We start from the raw sequence: 17743 nt of genomic DNA on the forward strand, positions 1-17743 counted from the left end.
ATTTCTTTCAAACCTGGAAAACTCATTTCATGCTCATGCTTCATTTCATTAATGTTATGGTAGTTTTTCTATTTGATTCCTTCAATTTTGTTTTTTTGTTTCATTGAGTTTTAGTATTTTAATTAATTTATAAATTTATATTGTTTATTCAATTTCATTGGGACAACTAACTATGGGATTAGTAAGATAAAAAATTATTTAAATAAAAAATAATAAAAATAAATTTCAAAAATTATTGGCAACAAAAAGTGCACCTAGAAACGAATTCGATACAAACACAGCAAATAAATAGAAAAACCATACCAAATTGCACTTAAGCAACGAGATAATTTGTGATTAAAAGTGATTAATTGCTTATGCGACACATAGAAACTTTATTGGAATAGTTTGATTAGATACTCAGTGCTCTTCAATCAATGTTTCATTCCAGAACAAAGTGTTAAAAACAGAAGTTTCTAACGTTTATTTAGACTTAAAATAATACGAACCATAACCATGAAAAATAGAAATTTAGCCAAGAAAAGTTTAAGTCGATAATGGAGTTTAAATTTAAGGGAATTGAAAGTTAAGATTTTAATAATGGCAATATTGTAGATCCTAATTTTTCGTAGAAAGCATTTATGCACATACTTATCTTCTATTGTTTCATTCTATTTTTAATCTACTTGAAAGAGTAAACATTAGTAAAAAACCCAAGGTAAAAGAAAATCTTAATTAGACTTACGACAACTTAACAGTAACAGTGGCGTTATGCAATTTGTCAGAATTTTTTATTTTCTTTGCCATTTAAATTACCTTAAATTCAATGGAAGAAAATTAATTGATAATAATAAAAATAATTTGACGTTATTAGTAATTTTAGAACACAAAAATATATGCATAAAATAAGTTACAAAAGACATTACCACAATGATTCTGTAAATAGTCTGTGAGAAGACTAGTAGAACCAAAAACCCATTTTTTTTAGCTAATTATGCTAATAAAGTAAAAGTTTTACTTCACACTAAGTGTAAAGTTTTCTTTGTAATGTTTTATTCTTTACTTTGGCATTTTATGTCATTCAATTTTTATTTAGATCTCCCTTTCCCACTCATTGACTCTCTCTAAATGGATAAGAGTTATCCGTAATACAAATATAAATAAATATATTATTACTTTCATGTTGACTTATTTTGAGATGTTTACTTGTAAGTCAATTTTGAAAATGCAGCTCATTAAGAAGATGCCAGTTTTATCTTTCTGGTCATTGACAACTGCGGAGCCATGGGCGGGTTCTGTCTTTACTGATATATTTTATTGTGTATCAAGCCGTCTGTTGACCGGCCCATCTCACTAACCATTTGATAATAACAATAATTAAGGAAACTATCAATGAAAAAGCCCTTTACGTCTGTCAATCACATAAAGAATATAGCGCTATTTTCTACCTCCTACTTGGCCTCATCTTTGGTGAGACAGTAATGTAAGTGATTTCGAAATCTCTTTACCAAACTGAATAATGTATCTCTGATAATGGAGGAAAGTTCGAAGCAGGTTAGGGATACAATAAACATGCTACGTCAGATAAAATCAAAGATATACCAAACTAAACCACATGTTCTATAGATGACAGGTCTAGGGTATTTTGGCGCCCTATGGAAGGAGTGGTTGGTTGGGGCCTCTGTTCTTCCCATGCGGCCAGAAAATCTTAGAGAATGAAGATTTACGTTACCAGCTTCTTATTTTTGATAGGCCTGTGTTGAAAAAAATGTGCAGATGTTCTAGAAGTTGCTTGCCCTCTTTCGTTAAGAAAAACAAAAATTTCTATTTTCTTTCAAAGAAATGTTTTGTTTAAACTAAACATGTCTACTGATTTTTACATCGTTATCCTAGGAGGAAATTTTTACTTCTTATAAGGATTTACAAAAAGTACAAAGCAGCAAAGAAACACGCCATTTATTTATGGTAAGTGAGAATACATATGGTTTTTATTTACGTTTTCAAATGGAATAACGATTGAATGACAGTAATAAAAATAATTTTTATTGAACATAAAACTGAATTGCAATTGATAAATAGTAACATAAGTTTTTTTCATTTTCACAGCGTTTCATTTGGAAATTCAGCCTTATACAGTGTTCCATTATACTCAAGAATAAATAGTATGATTTAAATAAAAAATAATAATACATACAATAATGAAAATGCCTGTCTGGAACTTTGATTTAACTAGAGGTATAACTTCCTTTTTCCGATTGGATAACTATCAAGAATTTCCTCAGCCAGATCTTCATAGCTTATCGCTCTGGAAATTGTACATTAAAAGTTAAATTAAATTTTACTTAGCATTTAATTTTTATTGGTAATTTATTAAAGTTAATTGATTAACCAAAACTTGGTTACTCTTGTCTACAGTTGTACCGCATTCCTTTTTTTGCATATATTAAAGGTAAATAATTAATGGATAAACCATTATTTAATTCTGAAAACAAAAACATCTTTATCCCAAGAATTTATCTACAAAACCGTTGGATCAAAAAAGTCTCAATTTTTTTTATCCCTGATTTTTTGTTTAAACTTTACATTTTTGTTCTCTCAGCTGTGTCTGGCCCTATTACTTATATAAACTGTTAATTTGTTTTAATATTATACATCTCCACTTTGTAAGGAACTGTTATCGAGAATGATGCATCCAGGGAGTTTTCGGGAAATAAAGAATAATGTCAATTAGAAAAATCAAGCCCTTCTACACTGAAGTATCTAGGGCAGTTGCTCTTTTTCATTGTTTCGAGTGCGGGGTGCCAAAGGTAAAAGACGTAATTAGGGTTACCAATTCTCGGCAGGATCTTTAGCCTCTAGAAGTCATGTTTCTACTGCTCCTAGGCTACACTTGAAAGTACATCTGAAGTAAAAGTAGATTCAGAAGAACGCACAAAATTGACCAATTTCTTTTTGCAACTGATTTAATTTCACAGAACTCATCATAAGCTGAGCTAATACAAACAAAAGAAGAAGTATCTAATAAAAATCGATATACAAACTTAGCTGTTGTGCTAAAATACATCTATGCTGTAGCGTAGACTTCCTGGTTAATCCTAGTTGTATCTATCTAACTAAATCTAGCTATTAAACAGGACGCAGATTAACCGTATTCCGGTAGAGCGTTTTATATTTTGGAGTCAGTAAAACCAAATTTTAATCATTAGCCAAAGATAAAGCTACTTTGGACTTGCAGCCCCCACTCGCAGGGAGACTGCGAGTTATTTTTTGAAGAAATGACACTTTTTTAAATTGTATGGAGAAAATTTCAACTATCATCTTACTTACTGTGGAGAGAAGCGAGGTGGATACGACCTTTTCGCTCCCGCTCCTCTGCATACAGGGGCGAATACATACTTCCTGCAATAAATAAATAATTGAAATGAATACTTCAAATCATTATGGTCCAACAACATTCTTGAAAACTAAACGCTTGTATTATCACATTATTTTTTAAAATTTCCGACTTGAGAAATTTAAAAATGCAAGATTGGAATTTTAATTAGAAAGTGTGGCTAAGTATAAACTGGCTCTCGCACAGTTTTAAGTTCTTTTTCTTTTCAATTTGTAAAGAATAGTATTAAAAACAAATTACTTTTCTAAAATGGAAATAATATCGATGAAATAATAAAAAGGGGATATTTTTGACAAACGAAACTAATTGACTGAAATTTCAAGAAACTAGTACCCATAAAAAAAGAAAAAGCTATAATAATTATTCTCATTTCAAAATAATAATTAAGACCATTTAATTTAAGAAATTGTATCAAGGTTTGTGTTCTGCAAACTTTGATAACTTACTTGCAGTCGACGATTTGTCCATTTTTGCCGATCACTTGTGACTTGGATGTAAGCGCCAGTAGGAGGGTGATCAGGCACAGCCAAACAAATATGTTCAACAGGTCTTTTCTGCACATTCTAAAAAATGAAAATTATAAATTATAAACAATAGAAATAAGAGAATGGAATAGTTTGGCAACTTGAGAAAGCCATGAGATATCAACGCGAATGGCGATAATTGGAAAAGTCCTTCAATCTTGACAAGAAACCGTCGAACAATTTGAGGAATGACAAAGCCTTTGAGAGCCTTCATGGACAATGATTGAGACTGGAAACTGCTTGGCAGAGAGGAAGGAAGAGATTAGTTATTGCAATCCTTAGGGGAATTACCTAAGTTAGGATATAAAATGAAAGTAATAACAATAAGTAGAACAAGAAAAGAAGAGTGTTTCCTATCCTAGAAGATTCTTAACAAAAAGCTCTTTAGTAACTTGAAGTTAAATTCAAAACCCATCTCTGGCACGCACATCGACTCTTTCTAAATAACTTTCAATTCTTTAGCTATGCATATTATCAGTTTATTTCTTCAGCTCAAAAATTATTTGCTGGTGGTTTGTATTACCAAGGTGCGGAAAATAATACAATCGTATACAAGATAAAGGCGCTTTATTCACCTTCCAGGTATTGAACCTTTTGACGAGATAAGCGTCAGGCCTATGGTTTATTATACTAGATTCTCGAAAATCCTTCTGAAAAGACTTCCCTTCATTTATTTTTTGCACATCACTCACGTCAATAATTAAATTAATTTTTAAGAAGTGATTAAAATTCATTAATTTTATGTTATTCCCTTCATTTACATAAATATATTTTGACTATGGTATTGTTTGTAATTTTATAAGACCAAGTCAAGCAGTTTTAGAAAGAAACGTGATTATATTGTATTCTGCAAAATAGTATCCACTTCATATAGAAATAAGTTAATGTATTTGTTACTCGCAAAAAAACCTTTACACCGCAAGGTAGATTTGATGGATTGTAAGTAAGTAAGTACTTGCAAAAAGCCCTCAATATAAAAAATTAAAGAAAAAAAAACAGTTTTAATAATTGAAAATAAAAGGAAGATAATTCAGGCGTAAAATGAGTGGCAAAAGATTCTAATCAAGAGTCGAGTACCTCCTCCGCTTGTCCTGGTTCGTAGTTGTATTGCAGCCGTGTTCTTCACATGTGTACAGGTATACACATTTCTTTCAGCTTCACATCTATCTATCAGTCCAGCAACTTCTGGTTTGTTTACATCTTTTCTTTTATTTATTCATTTATTTCAAATAGTCATTTATATATTTATTTATGCGTATTTTTCCCCAGTCGTACTTATTTACTGTAAAAATGGTGGTGTAAGTTGTTTGTCGTTGCCGTTATTAATGTAAACCGCACGGTCTCGTTTGTGAATGTTCATAAAAGATAGCGGAGCTTTCCTTTCTAATCACATTTTATCTACGGTATGTGTTGAACGCTAAGTAGAAGTTAAAAGTAATAGAAATTATACTTAAAAGTTACTAATTAAAATTTAACCAAGCTTGGACTGAGAACATTGTAATTTGTGCAAATAAACATTGTCTAATTGATAATATGATTGTTAGGACTTATTTTTGTTGCCCAAGAAATATTTGTAACAAAATTAAATTTACAAAGAAAAATGTTCCAAGTGTTTTCTTTCTAGGTGAGGTTGTGAATGTATGTATTTAGATGAGTAAAGATGGGTAAATTCTAATTGTAAGAGTAATTTTGGAGAAAATCGCTGGTGTGAAGTAGCGCTTTTAGTTCACGTGGATATTGACTGCTTCCTTGTAAATTGTATCGTTACTAAAATAATGAGTTAAAATAATATTTTACTTTCAGAAGAGTTTAAACAAAGTATTTGTTTAAATAAATAAAGTATTAGAAATACTATACTTTTGTATCTATCATTTTATAACGTAATAAATCATTATTAATTATTATTTGACGCTATAGTGAAATTGGCCTTTTCAACGAAATTTTGAGATAACTATGCAAACATTTTCAAGTTAACTTTTACTCATACAGAATTCAAGAATCTCTAAGCTCTTAAGCGCATGAAAATCAAAGCTGGTCAAAATTAAAGAATGGAATATCTATATTTTAAAAATAAACGATATTGAATGAAATTACTTGGAGATAATTTTTTAGCTGAAACTAATGAAATCTTAATATAAATTCCAGGATTCTCTAATGAAATTGCAACCCTCTTCAAAAATGAGAAAGAAAAAACAAAAAATATTGAAATTATCCCTAAAATAAAGTGAAACCTTAAAAAACTCTCCAATCTGGAATGATATCATTTGGGTTTAGAAATAATTTTTTTCTTTTTTTAAATATTTCCTAAGATATATTCATGTAAATTTAAAGTTTATAGAGATTATTTTTAAGAAAACTTTTAAAACAAGAATTTTGTGTTTTAGTGCAATGTTTTCATAACTGAATATATTTAATTTTATTTCAACAAAAATGAATTATCTACGCAATGGGCTCAAAACCAAAAACTTTTATTTTATCCTTAAAAAGTTTTACTTATTTAAAGTGGATGATTTCATTTAGTTTGATCACATTTCATTTGGAACAAAATGAACAAAAGTGAGGAACATAGTCTGAAAAATGTATTTCCTTATTTTAATTCTCTTTTTAAATTGAATTCACTTTAGAGTTGCTCTGCAGGCTGGGGATAACAATATAAAATAAGAAAAATAATTAAATGGATACAAAATTTTTTTTTTAACCAAACGTTGTATAAAGATAAAGATATAAAATTGAATTAATAAAGCTCTTCTAGTTGGTTGTTGTTACATTAAAGAAATATAACCTTATTCAGGCCTTGAAGTTTGATTATTATTTTATTTGTTAGTCCCTAAATAGGAGTAAATTCTACCAACAATTCGTTCTCAAAACGGAGGAAACAAGTTAAATTTAATAGAAATTTCTTTTTCATTTCAACTTTTTAGTTTCAACATTATTTTAAAGTAACTTCTAATTAAACGTTGTTTTTTTTTTGTTATTTTTTCATAAATCACTCTGTAAACGGAGAAGTCTTTCTGAAGTACTCGAAGTCAGATTTACGAGATTATGAGGAAAGAAAGGGTTCCGATAAGAGAAAACCATAGCATTCAGCGCTCAGATGAGACATTACATCTTTTGCTTCGGCGATTAGCATCACCTTTAATACGCTTATTACAAATATAAGTTCTATTTGTCTTAATTAGGATTCCTGAAAATTGCTAGACATTTATTAAGCTTTTCAGAATATGTTTTAGAATCCTTCTTAAAGTTATTATTTGGTTTCATCACTAAATTTCGCCTTATTGTTAGTAACCCATTTTGACAGGTAGCTGAGCGCGTTTTATAGAGAAACATTCAATTAATACTCTTCCAGAAATTCTGAAGGTTATTTCTGTGCCAACAAAAGGTATTCCATTGAGTATGCTAAACCATATTTAGCTGTTATGCGGTTTGCATAAGCTGCATAGCCACAATTATTGTAGCAACATAGCTTATGCAAAATAGCTAAATATGACTGGTTTAGAATAATCACTTAAATACCTTTAGTTAGCATATAGAAATTATTGAACATGTTTTTCATCGTAGATCACACTTAGGTCATTCACCGGTGATGGACAGTCCTGTCTGTAAGACTATCCTGAGGTTTTGCACACTTCTTGGATTTTATGCGATCTCTCTAATCACATTCTTATACAGCTGGTAAAATGTGCTATCTAATGAAGTGACCCTCTGGAGGAAAACTAAAGTACCTGCCGTCAGTCAGAATTCTTACAAGATGAATTTACTTTAAAAAAATAAAAATTACCAAAAAAACATTTTAGCATCCTAAATGAAAGGCTAGTTGGTTACTATTTCAAATTTTTCAGTTGAAAATCTGCGAGATTCCAACAGGTCCCCCTTATGAAGGGATGGAGAAAGGAAAACGCGTGCAGTAGAAAGCATTTTCTTTGGCGAAAATACGTATTTTCTTCTGTCTTATGCTTTAGATATAACTGACAAAGAGTTATTTTCAATTTTCAGAAAGATTTGTTTTTCAAGAAAATTTCGTTCATTTAACTTGAAAATCTGAAAATCCCCTGGAAAATCAATCTCAGTTGACTTCGTCAACAAGATGGCGTATTTTTACGATAAATTTTGTGGGTTACGATATCTCTCAACTAGCTTTCACATTTATCACATTTTCTACCTTTTGTATTTTAGACATGGATATTCAGAAGATGATTTTGATTAAAGGTTCTAGCAGTCTTAAGGGATGTTGCATCCCTTGGAGTATTCACACCCAAACGATGAACTAGACATGGGAAAACAAAGGCAAAGTTCGGGTCCGCTGACCATCCTTGAAATATGGCCACCTTTCGGTCCAAATCAGGATTAGATATTTCCTGAATATATTTTTGGTTAGCTTACAAAAAAAGAAAAAGATCAAGAACAAATATACAGGAACTTTATTTCCGAAAAGATAAACTAATTTTAACAATAAAAAATATTTTTATTTTTTGTTAATAATAAAAGTTTAAGCGATGAAGTCAATAGTTAATTATTTAATCTTTTTTAAATAAACGTTTTAACATAATAATATCCTCTGCAATGATATCCCGGCTGTTTTAAGAGTAAATTCTTATGAGGAAGTTTAAATAATTTTCAGTTTAGAAAATGTAAATTTTCTTATTCATAAAAACTGAACAAAAGCTTGTGAAAATATCGCTAGCTCTGTTCAAGGAGGAACAAAAATTTCGTTCCTCTAACATAAATTCTCTAGAAGAGACAATGAAAGGCTAACCGAGGATTAAATTCAGAGAGACTGTTGGAGAATATTCAGAATGTTTATGACCACAAAATTCTTCTTTCCTAAATTGAGACGATATGACTTTGGATCTAGGCTTAGGGTATACTCGTACGTACTAAGTTATGCGAAGTGATTTTTCGGAATAATTGAATGCTGTCTTTCGAAAGCCTGACGAAGAGTGGAATAGAGTTTATAAAGAGATGAGAAGGTAAGGTGCTTAAGGCTTTGACTGATACCATGTTAGTGTTTGAAAGTAGTAAATCCAGATGTATGTATATAACTCTAAAAATTTTTATTAACCTGAAGAAGGCAATAAATATGCCGAAATGTTGGTAAAATAAAAAAGAAATTTACCTACAAAATTTTTGACCGCTCCTCATTATTCCCAATGATAATCTGTTTTACAAAGGTCGAAAACCAAATTATAAATACAAAATAAAGTAATTTTATTATTATTCCAAATTTCTGCATTGCAAACTGTTTTGCTGTGATCACACGCCTTTTGGTGCTATCCAAATCATAATCTAACACTTCAATGATTGAGGACAAGATCAAATAGCAAAAATGCACTTACCTAAACAGCCATCAAAGTTTTGGAAATACAAAAAGAGAGGGAAAACAATAATAATATTATGTTCAATAGAAAATTGCAAGCTATAAAACTTATTCCACAACCGTAACCATCAACTATAATAAAAATTTAAGTAAATGTTTTAATTTTTTTTTTCTTTTAATTTTTCTTCCTTTAGCTTTCAAGCATTCCGTGCTTCGCGGACGCATCACTTTAAATGCTTTTACTAGTAAGCTGTTTCCCGTCCTTGCTTATATATTCAGCAGTAAAGTTTTCATTTTTGAAGAAAATAAAATATAGGTGAATCTTATGGTAATCTACGTGTTTAATTTTATCGGAGATACTTCAAGCATTTCTAACGATATTTCCAAATTTTAGAACATTTCTTTAATTTGTATCTCCAACTGTACAAATAAAACATTATTGTGAAATATTTTTTATTAATAAATGTTTCTTTCAAATTATATGTTTGAGGTACATCTAAAAATTTAATACCGTTTTGTACCAGCGTAGGATGTAAAACTACTAAATTCCTTTATTTAAAATTTTATTTGAAGCTTTTTAAAAAGTAGCTGTAGCTTAAATTATGGTATGAAAAAAAGAAATACTTATTTTTACAGAATTTAATGGCATTTTTTACTTTGAAAGAATTCCTTTTAATATTGAAATAAACTAATGAATATACGAATTGCATTTAATATTAGCCTTTTTAATACCTGATAAATAATAATGTTTTTATTAAAAGAAAAGGAATTCTAGCTATCAGATGAGTATCTTGTAAAGGACCACGTGTTTCAATCAAATGATTTTGGCCTCTTTTTTCACACCTTCTGAACTGTTCGCTCAAAAAACTGTCATAAAATTTAAACTTGAAAGGTTTTTGTAATAAATATTGGAAGTATTTTTGGAATTTTTGTTGGTTTAACATTGTTTTATAAAACTGACATAATTTGATGTATTTGTACCATAGTTGAAGGAGAAAAAAAAGAAAAGCGAAATGTGGCCGTCAATTCTAAAGATCAAAGCGCAACGCACAACTGAAAGAGAAAAATAAACGCTCTTTTCCGCCAGATTTCTCTTTGAGTAAAAGTGTCTGCAATTGACACCCACTACTTACTTTGTTTCTGGTAAAAGTGTTACAATACGTTTGTATTTTAAAAACAACGGAACTAATATTCGGATGTTATCCATACAAAAAAAAAATGTTAATATCTGTTTAAATAATATGTGACGATGAATTGAGATTTGCAAGGCTTGCTCGTGATTGAAAGAAAACCATAAATTGATGCATTTTTAGGCAACTGCTTCAATTTTTCTGAAATGGTTTCTATAATTCGTCAGGCCTTCTATTTATTTACTTTTTGCTTCTTCAGTTTTCAAACCAAGCTTGGTATTGCAGCTAAGTAAGCCTCAATAAACTAGCAGCTCAATCAAAATCAATTTCCATGCGAAAATGGTGCATATAAAAAGGTTTAGATATTTATATTGAAAAGTAGCATTTGTTTATTAAAGAAAATAACGCTTCTATTTGACTGATTTCGGCTTTATCTTCGCTAAAAGTAAGTAGAATCTGAAGGTAACATCAAGTTTTACCATTCTAAAACTTTTTGTTTTTTTAGATATTCACATAATGTACAGACTTTATTTGAATTCGTTAATTTTAGTTTTATGAGATAGTAAAAACATGTTACCTGATTAAATATGTTTTTATTCTTGTTAAATGTATAAATATGTATAAAATGAATATTATTAGTGTATACTAAATTCGGTCCCATATTTGAGATATGAACACAAAAACTGAAAACTGAAGGAAAGGCTTTCCTTTTTTTTTTGAGGCTCTGAAAGAAAATTAATTATATTCTTGCAGTAAAATTAATTGCTATAATTAGAAGTGATAGAAGAAACAACATGAAATTCAAAATTTAAAATCACTAATCATGTTAAAATACTTTCATATTTATTCTTTTAATTAGTGGAATGTTAGTAGATTTTTATAAATAATATTTCCATTTTGTTTATATAAACAAAATGGAGCAGGAAAAAAAGAAAAATTCGTAGAGGGAGAACGAGAATTGTGACTGCCGAAAAAAGAAACAAAAAACAAGATTGGTAGAGGAAGAATAGAAGCAGAAGGATGGAAGATCAAGTAATGAAGTTGTGAAAGACTGGAAACAGAGGAAAAAAGTTAGTTATTTCCGGCTGTTTTCTCTGTCCACGGCTACATGTCTGTCTTATTTGTCTGGAATTAAGCTTAGATAAGCATATTTTCATTTCATAAGGTAGGTGTACTTTCTTTCTTGGATACCTTGTTAAAATTTAATCACCTCTTTCATTGATAATTCATTCAAAATAAACACCTAATTCAATTCGGCATTTATTTAGATGGTTATTTATACAAATGTAAATTATAAGAGATCATTTTAAAAAACTAACTCACTTTATGGGGTAATCGTAGAAATTTGATGCATTAAATCTGTTTTCCTAATGGAAAATATTGTCAGTTCTTGTAACCACAATTGACCACAAACTGAGACTATTACTTGAAGATCCGATGTTTCTAAAACAGTCTTAAACGAGAGTAAAACTATAACGAACTTAATTAAACTTTCTTTTGTGTTGAAAAACTCTAAGCAATGAACTCTACTAGCTAATCATCCAGGCAAATCGGGTAATTTCACCGTTAATATGCATAATAATTCTATGAAAGTCATGAAAGTATTGTGAGCTAGTTCAATTTTCAAAATTCTGTTTTCGACTTAGTAAACATTCTGAAACCTCGATGATTAAAAAAAAAAAAAAGTTTAAATCATATGCTCAACATTATATCTGCGTCTGTGTTCACAAAATATTTAGTAAATGAAAAATCACAGATTGCTCTAACTTCATATTTCGGGTAGAGACCACCTCCCGCATTTGCTACTAAAAATTGTTTTCAAAGTTCCGTTAATACTAAATTATGACTTACTTCGTTATGACTTCAACACAATAGAAAATTTTTAGGGAATGATTTGGGCTTTCTATGTAACTTTGTCTTAAGAAAGCGTTTTAAGCAGCCAAATATCCTTTGAATTATTCAGGTGTCCACATATCCGCTAAAAATCTGGATCACGTACTATTTATCAAAATCTCACATTAACTTCGCACTAAGCGAGAATCCAGAGTTATAATTATTAGAAATACTGTCAGCATACTGTGGCGAACAGAACATCGACCACTACAATTTTATTTAATTGAGCTTATTTTTATGTCATTAAGATTCTTACAAATTTATGGTTTATACGCATAAACAAATTAAGAAATACTTTTATATAAAAGTTTCATAGCAATGTTTTAAAAAAGCAAAACATGCATCCTGCACTTCAATTCATTTGTCTCACTTTTTGCTCCTGAATCTCTGTGCTTACTGCTCATTACTTCCTTTATTTTAATTTTTTTAAGAGTATTTTAAAAAATACAAAATAAGTATGATAAATAACGTATGAATTATGTAAAACAATTGGGTATTACGTGTTTTATATGTTTTTGTTACTAGAGAAATGCCAGGAAAATAAAATAGGTATGCCAAAAGAATTAGGCGCGTAGATATTATTTGAGAAATAAAATTTACCAAAAATTACTATTCAGAAAAAGTATTAAATTACGAGATTATTTTTAGTATCCATTAAATGAATACTAACCTCTTCTTTAGTAACTTAGTTCGTTAAACAGGATGAAGTGGAGTCCTTAAAGTTGATGATACCTAACGAATCTTCTCCAATTTCACAGTATTAATTGTTTTCAAAATGAATTTAGAACTTCTAATACAGTGGGTGTGCAAACTAAATCTTCTATTTATTAGATAGGTTCTTTGTTTTGAACACAATTAAATTGTGTCTTAAAAGATAGCTTTTTAAATTATCTTTTTTCTCTTCAAAGTTATTTTTTTACTATTGAATGGTTTCCTTCTAAATTTGAGCGATCTATGGCCTGTTCTTCGTGTTGCAAAATATCTGCCATCGTCTCTACAACCTGACCCTCGAATATTTCCCTCGGACTTCTCTTCCTTCGACCATCCATCTCGCTCTTTAACGTCATCCTAAGAAATCTTTTCGGACCCAACCTCTTCACATGTCACAACCATACTTAACGCATCCTCTTCCTTACCAAGACGTTTCTAACACTCAATTACTTCAAGTAGCCTGCCTAACTCCGTCACAATTCCACTACTAGTGCTTGTATTATATAATTAAATATAATGAATATATGTTTTAATTTTAAATTTAAAAAAAGAGGTTTACTAGGATTTATTATTATCTTCTTGTTCTCATTGGAAGTGTCAATTTAGTGCTTTAGCCAATAACATAATTATAATAATGTTCACACTTTTGCTTTAATGGAATCCAGATGATCGCTAATATATTATATTCTTAACTGGTTTCAGAGCTAACAATCTTGATATAGTAAAGAAGCAGTGGATTGATAAATCTTACCTAACAAAAAAATCCTTTCTTCCACTTACTTTACTTAGAGTAAAGCATAATTTGTTTTTCTAAATCTTTAGCTACATTGCAGAAACAACGACTTGGGCGAACTCTTTATCCAATTTTAAATATATATTTATGGCAATAATTCCAACTATGCTTATGTAACTTCAATTCTTTTTATATTTTGCCAGCCAATCATCTTTCTCATTTTAATTTACCCGATCAAACCCTTGTAAAATGTCCATTTGTTCCTAATTTTCTCAATTTGATTCATTCTTCGAATTCGAACTATATTTTATGTAATTTGTCTCGAAAAGTCCAAAAAGCTGGCAATGCGATTTGTTGTTTAGCAATCATCAATTGCAAGATTAACAATTTATTTCTTTCAAGCACAAAAGTGTATTAAAATCGTTGAGTTCATTGCATAAATTAATTAATTAAAGACGCTAATCAGTAAAATAGTAATTTTTCTTGTTTATGTTCCTTTCTTTTTAGAACTTCCAACAGTAATTTATAATAAATAAAAAGTAGGATAGTTCATTATACTGAAATTGTACCAATAAAATACTTGTCTAACTTGTCGTTTCACTTATAGAAACAACAAAACTGTTGTCGGTTGTTTATTTTGGCCAACATTTGGCCGAGAAACTAATGTTTGAACTAACTAAATGGACTGATTACATTTGAAAACATTTAAACATTTGCTTTTGTCTGTACGCCGTTCGGGTATCAACAGCTGCACTGTAATTGGCGTGCGTGGGATGTTGCAAATTGTTTTCAAAAATTATGCTATGAGAATTTCTATTATTGTATTTAAGAAATTCCAGTAGTCAGTCTAGCTAAACTGCCAAATGTATTACTACCGTCAAATTTTGAAGATTCATTTTAACGTACTTTCTCTCATCTCTAAAAAGGGAAAGTATAGATTTTCGATTTTGTGGGTTTTTGTTTTGTATTTTTTAAATACCTCGAATACGAAAAAGCCCTACAGTATTTTATAAATTTTCCTACCTTGGTGTGTCTGTCTGTAGTGTTTATCACAACTCACAAATGGAAAAACGCGATTCTCGGAGACTATTTCACCTCTAACAATATTAAGTCTAAAATCAGTCTCAATGAAGAAAAGAGGTCTAAAGGAAGTGGTACGTCGCAAAAGCAGTTCCTGCCCTCATGACAGCTACAATTTTGATTTTACTTTTTCATTGGAAACAAGGTAATTTTTTCATACTGGAATATCATCCATCACTGTTAAAAATTTAGGATACAAAATTCAATGAATCTTATGTTCTGTAAACTAAGTATATTCAAGCTTTAAGTATCTATTATTACTTAAGGCAAATTGCAACAATTATCTCATGACAACAAAGCTTACAAAAAAAGAAAAATTGGTTTATAGCATCAATTGGAACGACAGTAGCCAGTTCTTCAGCTTTCCTGAAAATTTATAAAAAAAAAAGAAAGAATGAACACTTAACGAACCACAGATGAATGTGATTGGAATAATTATTTAAGTTAAATTCGGTTTTTTACCTTCTGCAGAATTTGATTGAAATAATTACACCTACCCAGAAAACTTGTCGGCTTCCCTATTCGTACAAGGTAGGTAAACAATGTTTAAATAAGCAGAGTTTTAAGTTATTTAAGCAGATATTAAACTTACATTGTTCTGCCCTGGCACTTAATGTTTAAACCTGAAACCATTGGTATCCACCAATGGATTGATACATATTTCTATTTGATGGTACTCTTTATTTGAGTTTATCCGATGTTTTGATCTTATTTTCTCAAACGGAAACTGTTATTTCATTTTTTTTTTATTATTAGTTTTGGCTTTTTTCCCGAAATCATTCCAACCAAATTTCTTAAGCTAACGCCCAAAAATATGGACTAGAGAATTCTATCGTGTCTACAAGATTTCAGGTTTAAACGTAAGTGCCAAGGCAGAACAATACAAGTTTAGTATACTTAAACCTAAATGTTAGAGATACATAATCTGTTGTGGCTGTTGATCAAATTTAACTAAAAAAGAAACGCTCAGGGTAATATCCTGGGTACGCGTTGGTTGTTGAAGTTAAAAGGGGAATTGCTGAATCTCAAATCTAAGTCTTATTACTTTCGGAATAAGAAGAATGTTCATCGAGCAATTACAGAACAAAAGACAACACTTTTCTCTTTGACGCTAATTGTCCAATTTTTACCTCTTTCCGCCTATCAGTTTTCACAGGTGAAATTCACTTCCTGTGACCAATATGTTGAATAGCCTATCATGGCATTGCCTTATTAAATACCTAATGCAAGAGCAGAAATAAATTTAGTTCTTAAATTTCAACCTACATTATTAATTCCATCACTATCTAACTTAGGCCTGTTAGGACGTTGACTAATCTACAATCAGTTTAATACTAGTTCTTAGTTAATTATATCTATCACTATTATCTATTACGAAGAAAAACTCCAACTAACTAAACATTTAGTAAAACTGTACTCCAAGGCTGCAGAAAATATTGCTATTAGCCTTTGATTATTTATTTAAATCACATCAACATCTGAGGTCACTAGCGGCGGAGATTTTTCCAATACACTGCCGGCTTCCGGACAGTGTTTTCTCCTTACAGACAACACTGGCCATCATCGAAAAGTGATCTGTAAGAAGCTGCTTTGAAGAAGAAATCTAGGGTGGTATTCGAACCCAGGATCTCTCAATTGGTAGCCAGTATTCGCTAACCAATGTGCCAATAACCCTTTCCCAAAAATTAGATTTAATAGTGTACGTATAATTGTGCAAAAAAAAATTTAAAACTACTCATGCAGGATGAACAAAAAGGCTAGAGAGTAACACCACCACTTGTTACAGAAAAACTGTGTATGAAAATAAAATCAAAAATATAAAAAAAACAGCAACAATCGTTCTTAAAAGAAACAAATGAATACCTTTGTGGAGTATTCAGGAAGCTTATTGTCATAACACACAAAACACCTCCAGAGAAAAGAAACAGTCTGAATATTGTCTCCTTTAGCTGCAGGGAAAAAGTGTTTCATTTTCCCATAGAACTGGTATTAAAGAGAAGAGGTTTGGATTTGCAACTAAACCCCTTCCTAAACTAGGATCCCTTCTTATTTAATAGTTTAGGCATATGTTATAATCACTCCTATACTTTATTAAATAATCCTAAATTCGGGCTTTTTAATTAATTACTTTGGCATATATTGGAAAAATGGACAAATCATTCCAAATTTTGGAACCGTCATTCGTATAAATTTCAACCGCAAGAAAACGAAAAAAAAAACTTCTGTTGAACAATACAAAAGACTGGGAAACTGAAAACGTAAAAGAAAATTAAATAATAAAGGGAAATATTTTTCCAGAAAGATAAACCATTGCTTTTTGCTCTTGCTTGATGTTATTCAAAATTTATAATTAATAAACGTAAATAAACGAATGAATAAAATAAATAGATTAAACTTATTCAAAGAAATGGATTTTCAACTTCCAAGAAATATTTTCATATTTTTGCACAAAACTTTTTAATTTATTCAACTTTTTCTTTAAAAGTGATACAAGAGAAAGTAGTACAAAATGTTTTTTATTTTATGAAAACCAAAAATAAAGTGTGATTAATAAATATAAAAAATTAAAATAACAAAACGAACTATGAAATTATTAGAGAAAATGGTACGCACCTGTATAAGGGATGCTGAATTTGTGACGGACTTTGGAGATGATCTCTAATCCTTTATATACCTTCAGCCAACGCATGCGCACATTTGTCTTATTTTCTCAATGTAAAATAATTTTTCTTCATTTAAATATTTGTTTTTTTATAATTATTAAAAATTATTTTTAGAAACTTATAAGTTTAAGGGATTAAAAGAAGTACTAAATTAAAAATTGATTATTTTTTCCCATTTCATTTTACGCAATATGCTTTCTCTTAGAGAGAAACATTTTCACCTTATGTTTCAAGTAATTGTTTATTTTCAACTTCTGAACTTGGTTAAATTTTCCTGGCTGTCCTGCTAACAATAAATTAAATTGGCCTAGTTTTTCAT

At 29.9% G+C, this 17743-nt stretch overlaps 1 protein-coding gene across 1 annotated transcript; it reads right to left on the minus strand.

The window, feature by feature from the left end:
• Positions 1-1916: 1916 nt before the first annotated feature.
• LOC141461069 (abdominal ganglion neuropeptide L11-like) lies at positions 1917-17422 on the minus strand. Its single transcript, XM_074141743.1, has 4 exons — positions 17375-17422; positions 3820-3936; positions 3307-3378; positions 1917-2284 (listed from the first exon to the last, which is right to left on the minus strand). Exons 2-4 carry the CDS (start codon positions 3933-3935, stop codon positions 2209-2211), a joined length of 264 nt encoding a protein of 87 aa, XP_073997844.1. The 5' UTR covers position 3936; positions 17375-17422; the 3' UTR covers positions 1917-2208.
• Positions 17423-17743: the final 321 nt, after the last annotated feature.

The sequence above is a fragment of the Rhodnius prolixus genome, unplaced genomic scaffold (genome assembly GCF_049639745.1).
Source record: "Rhodnius prolixus isolate KJV_2025 unplaced genomic scaffold, Rpr scaffold_6, whole genome shotgun sequence".
NCBI lineage: Eukaryota > Metazoa > Arthropoda > Insecta > Hemiptera > Reduviidae > Rhodnius > Rhodnius prolixus.